General features: G+C 44.4%; 1 protein-coding gene across 1 annotated transcript; it reads left to right on the top strand.

Moving 5' to 3' along the window:
- The first annotated feature begins 517 nt into the window (after nucleotides 1–517).
- LOC129806722 (uncharacterized) lies at nucleotides 518–5,656 on the top strand. The gene has a single exon (XM_055855494.1). It carries the CDS (start codon nucleotides 518–520, stop codon nucleotides 5,654–5,656), a length of 5,139 nt encoding a protein of 1,712 aa, XP_055711469.1.
- Nucleotides 5,657–6,110: the final 454 nt, after the last annotated feature.

Raw genomic sequence — 6,110 nt, 5'->3', positions numbered from 1 at the left:
AAACACAGATGGCGCAAAATGTAAATTGGAGAGACTGTTTTCTGAAGTGTCAAAACCAAACGAAGAAGAAGAAGATTTACTGTACGATAAGATTCTGTGAAGGTTGTGTTGTAAAGATTTTTTGAGAATTTGTGAGAAGTGATTAAAGGCTGCTGGAAGAAACCCTGCTTTAAAAAATTCGGTCTTCGATCCGGGTTTAATTCCTAATATACATTCCAGGTTGGTTGATCTCAGAGTTGGGAGGAAAAGGAAGAGGTTTCAAGGAAGGAGTTTAATAAATTAAATATCTTTAAAGGTAAGCTCTGCCACAACCAGTGGTCTTCGATCCGGGTTTAATTCCTAATATACATTCCAGGTTGGTTGATCTCAGAGTTGGGAGGAAAAGGAAGAGGTTTCAAGGAAGGAGTTTAATAAATTAAATATCTTTAAAGGTAAGCTCTGCCACAACCAGTGGTCCTTCGAGCAAACGGCAGAGTCATCGTGAGTTTCCCTCAAGAGTCGACCTCAAAGCGTGGAGATGAATCGCAAACGTCAGAGAGGTTATGTTCTGCAGAGGCTGACAAAACTAAAGGATCGCTTCGATAGAGAGACGGATCTGGACGTTACAACGGCTATGAGTATGCTGCAGATGATTCCTGAGATCAAGCAGAATCTGGAAAAAACTCACGACGAGTACATTGAGACATTGGAATCTGAAATTGAGCAATCTAAAGAACACGAGGTTTTTGAGTCTGCAATGGACAAACTTTTTGACCTTGAACTCTCTCTCAGAGCAGTGGTGAACACGACCACAATCACACAAGACACCACTACTCGTGACCGTACCGCAATTGTAACCTCAAAAATGAAACTTCCTCCAATATCCATCCCGGAGTTTTCTGGTGACTACATGGACTGGAAATCTTTTCGAGACGCTTTCGAATGTACAGTGCACAAGCAAACAAGTCTTGATGATTGTCAGAAGTTCCAGTACCTTCGTGATAATTTGAAGGGCAATGCACTAGCATTCGTGAAGCATATTCCCATAACCTCAGAAAATTATGCAAGTGTATGGAATATGCTTATCCAGCGCTATGAAAACAAAAATGCCATTGTCACGTCTCATCTGAAGGCACTATTTTCACATCCCTCGTCCAAGGACGACGATTATTCGAGTTTGAGAGCCCTCTCCAATGTGTTTCAAACAACAATCAACGCTGTTGATGCTTTGGGAGTTACTCAAAGAGATGCCTGGGTAGTTCATCTCGTCACAGGGAAACTTGACAAGCGAACTCTTGAGCTTTGGAATGAGAAGCTGGAGGGTAATGACATCCCTTCGTGTGAACAATTGGCTGCTCTTCTTCATAAGCGATGCAATGTCCTCGAACGCACAGGAAAATCAGCTGCGGGAAAGACAACAAATCAGACGAAGAAAAGTGACAATCAGCCCAAACCAAGATCTTCTGCGAGTCTAGCTACAGAGACAACACGTCAGCACGAGAATGAGAAACGATTGGAGTGTAGTCACTGCAAAGCCGACCACACCATCTACAAATGTGACACATTTAGGGCACTCCCACTGGCCCAAAGAATTCAGCGAGTCACCGACTTAAAACTATGCTCAAATTGCTTGAGACCTGCCCAACACTCTGCCAAGGAATGCCCCAGCGGAAGATGCAGGATCTGCAAGCAAGAACATAGTTCACTGCTTCACAAGGACGCCCATGTACAAGGGAAACCACAAACAGAGGCTCCACAAGAAGATTCGAGCAGCGCAGATACAGTCAAACGCAATCAAACTGTAAGCGTCCCGACAGCGCGCACAACTCGTCGAGTGGTTTTGCTTCCCACAGCGATTGTGATGGTTCGAGATGCATTCAATCACATACACCCATGTCGAGTACTTCTGGATTCCACGTCTCAAGACAATTTCATCTCTGGGGAGACGTGCCAGAAGTTGAGGTTGAAGAAAAAACACGCTAACACTCTGGTCACTGGAATAGGAGAGTCCCAGTCACGAACATCCAAACAAGTGACTGTCCAAGTGGAATCTAGACACAGCAACTTTTCTTCGACATTTGAGTGCCTTGTTCTACCGAAGGTGGTATCTAATCTTCCACAAGAGACAATTGACCTCAATGATTGGAGCCCTCCCGATGGTGTGATCATGGCAGATCCTTGGTTCTACCAAAGCAACAAGATAGATATGCTGCTAGGAACAGCTGCATTCTACGAGACTTTGGGTACCGAATCGATTATCATAAAGCAACTGGGCCTAAGGTTGCAGAAAACGGTCTTCGGCTGGACAATTGTTGGCGAATTGAAGAGTGATTTTCGTGCAGCACCATCTGAAGAATCTCTCTGTATGCTGACAACGACCCAACACTCTGAGTTGGTGAACTTGGTCTCCAAACTTTGGGAAATTGAGGAGGTCAAGAGAGAAAAACCACCACTCTCAGATGAGCAACAAAGGTGTGAGGACATCTTCACCAATACAACCAAGAGAAATTCTTCTGGACGTTTCGTGGTCAAACTTCCAATCAAGCCAAATGCACGACCCCTAGGAGATTCTCGAGAAATTGCGCTGAAGAGGTTTCTGACACTGGAGAGGAATTTGGCTAAGGACTCAGTCAAAAGAGATCTTTACCATGAGTTTATGCGCGAGTATATTGAGCTTTCACACATGAGTCTTGAGGAGAACCCCAACGAGAAGTCTCAATATTTACCTCATCACGCAGTATTGAGACCTGACAGTTCAACTACAAAATTGAGAGTTGTTTTTGACGGATCGATGAAAACAACTTCAGGAGTTTCTGTCAACGAGTGCCTGATGGTCGGAGCGACAGTCCAAGATTCTCTTTTTGAGATATTGCTTCGCTTCAGATTCAACAAAATTGGAGTTACATCTGACGTCAAGATGATGTACAGAATGATTGAGATTGCACAGGAGGATCGTCATCTAACCTCAATTTTGTGGAGATTTCATCCTTCAGAACCCATCCGAACTTACACGCTCAACACTGTTACGTATGGGACGAGCTGTGCACCTTTTTTGGCCACACGCTGCGTCAATCAGTTGGCTAATGATGAGAAGAACAACTTTCCGAAGGCAGCAGCTGCTACTAAGAACTTCTATGTAGATGACTACATTGGAGGCGCCGAGAGTGATGAAGAAGCCCTAGAGCTCTACAAGCAGCTCAGTGGAATGTTCTCTACTTGTGGAATGTCACTTCGCAAGTGGTCAAGCAACAGCGAGAAACTTCTTGAGAATATTCCACCTGAGAATAGGGAACTGGCGTCTTCCAAGATGTTCGATTCAGAGGCAACTGTCAAGACACTCGGGCTTATCTGGAATCCCACATCAGACAAATTCCATTTCAACGAGTTGAAAATTGAAGAGAACGTTACAAAGCGATCAATGCTGACGACGATCGCTAGGGTATTCGATCCTTTGGGATCCATTGCACCTGTAACAATCCAAGGAAAGGTTCTTGTTCAAAAAGCATTTGAGGAGCGAGTCAACTGGGACGACGAAGTCAGTGGAGAGTTAAAGGAAGAGTGGTTGAGATACAAAAGCGAGCTTACAAATCTTCCAGCCATCAACTTCCCGAGGTACGTTGGAGTAAAACCAGCAGTTGAGATAATTGGTTACTGTGACGCAAGTGAGAAGGCCTACGGAGCTTGCGTCTACGTTTTGAGTGAGGACTCCAACAGAAAACCCAACATGCATCTCTTGTGCGCAAAAACCCGAGTTGCTCCATCAAAGAATCGACAAACAATTCCAAGACTCGAGCTCATGGGAGCTGTACTGTTGGCTGAGTTAATGGAGAAAGTGATGACTGCAGTTTCGATTCCTGTAAGTAAGGCCAAGTGTTACACGGATTCGATGATTGTATTGCATTACTTGCGCTCAAATGATCCAGCAAGATGGAAGACATTTGTCGCAAACAGAGTAGCTTTAATCAACGAGATCATTCCGCATTCCAAATGGGTACATGTGAGGTCAGCAAGTAACCCAGCGGATTGCCTCTCTCGTGGTTGCAGTGTGAGTGAGCTGATGAACAACGAATTATGGTGGCATGGATCCATTCATAGTTCAGAGAGTGAGCCAGAGATTGAAGTGTCACAGCTAGAGTACTCCAAGGAGGGACGGCTGAAAGCTTCACTTTCTGCAAAGGTTACAACAGATTCCACCAATGCTATTCGAGATTTGATTGAAAAATGTTCATCCTACTGGAAGTTGGTGCGAATTGTCGCATGGTGCTTGCGATACATTGAGTGTGTCAAAAATCCAGACCGGCAAACATCCTTCGGCAAACATCTGCACCCGGGGGAACTACAAAAGGCTATCATTTCTATCGTCAAGGTTGTACAAAATGATGTCTTTTCCGATTTGAGGACCAAACTCGAGAACAAGGCCATACTTCCCAAGAAAGCAGCGAAGCTATGTCCATTTCTTGACAACGAAGGTGTTATTCGAGTTGGTGGGCGCTTGCAAAGCGCAGAATTACCTGAGCATCACAAGCATCAGATTTTGCTTCCCGATCATCATCATTTTACCAATTTGGTGGTGAAGAATGCTCATATGGATTCACTACATGGAGGCCCTCAGCTTACCATGTCAGTGTTGCGAGAATTCTACTGGCCTCATCGAGCTCTACATGTGGTCAATCGAGTTATCCGGAATTGCCTCATTTGTTTCAAGATGTCACCACCGAGTTTTTCACAACTAATGGGTAACCTTCCGGCGACTAGAGTGAATCCAGCGAGAGCGTTTCTTCATTCTTCAGTGGATTACTGTGGCCCATTCCACTTTAAGCCCCCAACTAGAAAGAGTGCTCCACCAAAGGTACACGTTGCAGTTTTCGTTTGCCATTCGACGAGAGCAGTTCATCTTGAATTGGTGGATGGACTCAGCACAGAAGCTTTCCTGAGAGCATATGCAAGATTCACTTCAACTAGAGGAGTTCCTGCGTCAATGACAAGCGACAATGCAACAACATTCGTAGGAGCAGAGCGAGAGTTAGGAGAGATGTATTCTGCGGCAAATCATCAACAAAAGGTCACGGATGTGTGTTCCATTCAAGGAACCAAGTGGAATTTTATTCCACCGCGAACACCCCACTTCGGAGGACTTCACGAAGCAGCCGTGAAATCCTTTAAGCATCATTTCCGCAGAATAGCCACAAGTGAACAGCTGACGAGTGATGAAATGAATACGCTGATCAAGAGGATTGAGTCTTGTCTGAACTCCCGCCCCATTGGAAGATTGTCGTCGAGTCCAGCAGACCCCGATCCACTTACACCAGCGCACTTTTTAGTTCTGGGTTCCCTCAAATCTATCCCAGAACCTGATCTGGACGAGATTCCCTTGAATCGACTTTCCCGATGGCAATTGATTTCATCATTGCACCAAAGATTTTGGAACCGATGGGTGCAAGAATACTTGCATTTTCTTCAGCAACGAGGAAAATGGGAGACACCAACAAGGAACCTTGAGGTAGGAGCCGTCGTTCTTCTACGAGACGAACAAATGCCTCCCAACCAGTGGAGGACAGGGATTGTTGAAGAGCTCCATCCCGGACGGGATGGTAGAGTTCGAGTCGTGAGCGTCCGTACAACAAATGGAGTATTCAAGCGAGGCATCACGAAGATTGTTCCACTGTTTGAAGCCTGAACGCCTTCACCGGGGGAATATGTTGAGCATAATTTCATTCTAGAGAGTTATTAGAGGCTGAGTTTAATGGGTTAATTGAGTTAAGTATAATGAGTTAATTTTTTTTTGAGTTATATTTAAATTTGAGTTTTTGAGTTCAAACACAGATGGCGCAAAATGTAAATTGGAGAGGACTGTTTTCTGAAGTGTCAAAACCAAACGAAGAAGAAGAAGATTTACTGTACGATAAGATTCTGTGAAGGTTGTGTTGTAAAGATTTTTTGAGAATTTGTGAGAAGTGATTAAAGGCTGCTGGAAGAAACCCTGCTTTAAAAAATTCGGTCTTCGATCCGGGTTTAATTCCTAATATACATTCCAGGTTGGTTGATCTCAGAGTTGGGAGGAAAAGGAAGAGGTTTCAAGGAAGGAGTTTAATAAATTAAATATCTTTAAAGGTAAGCTCTGCCACAACCAA

The sequence above is a fragment of the Phlebotomus papatasi genome, chromosome 3, assembly GCF_024763615.1.
Source record: "Phlebotomus papatasi isolate M1 chromosome 3, Ppap_2.1, whole genome shotgun sequence".
Lineage (NCBI taxonomy): Eukaryota > Metazoa > Arthropoda > Insecta > Diptera > Psychodidae > Phlebotomus > Phlebotomus papatasi.
The sequence above is the reverse complement of the archived record's forward strand: the minus strand, read 5'-3'. Positions and strand labels throughout refer to the sequence as shown.

Bases quoted from the DNA above. Each gene is read 5' to 3' on its own strand.
- LOC129806722 (XM_055855494.1), top strand. From the start codon at position 518: ATGAATCGCAAACGTCAGAGAGGTTATGTTCTGCAGAGGCTGACAAAA.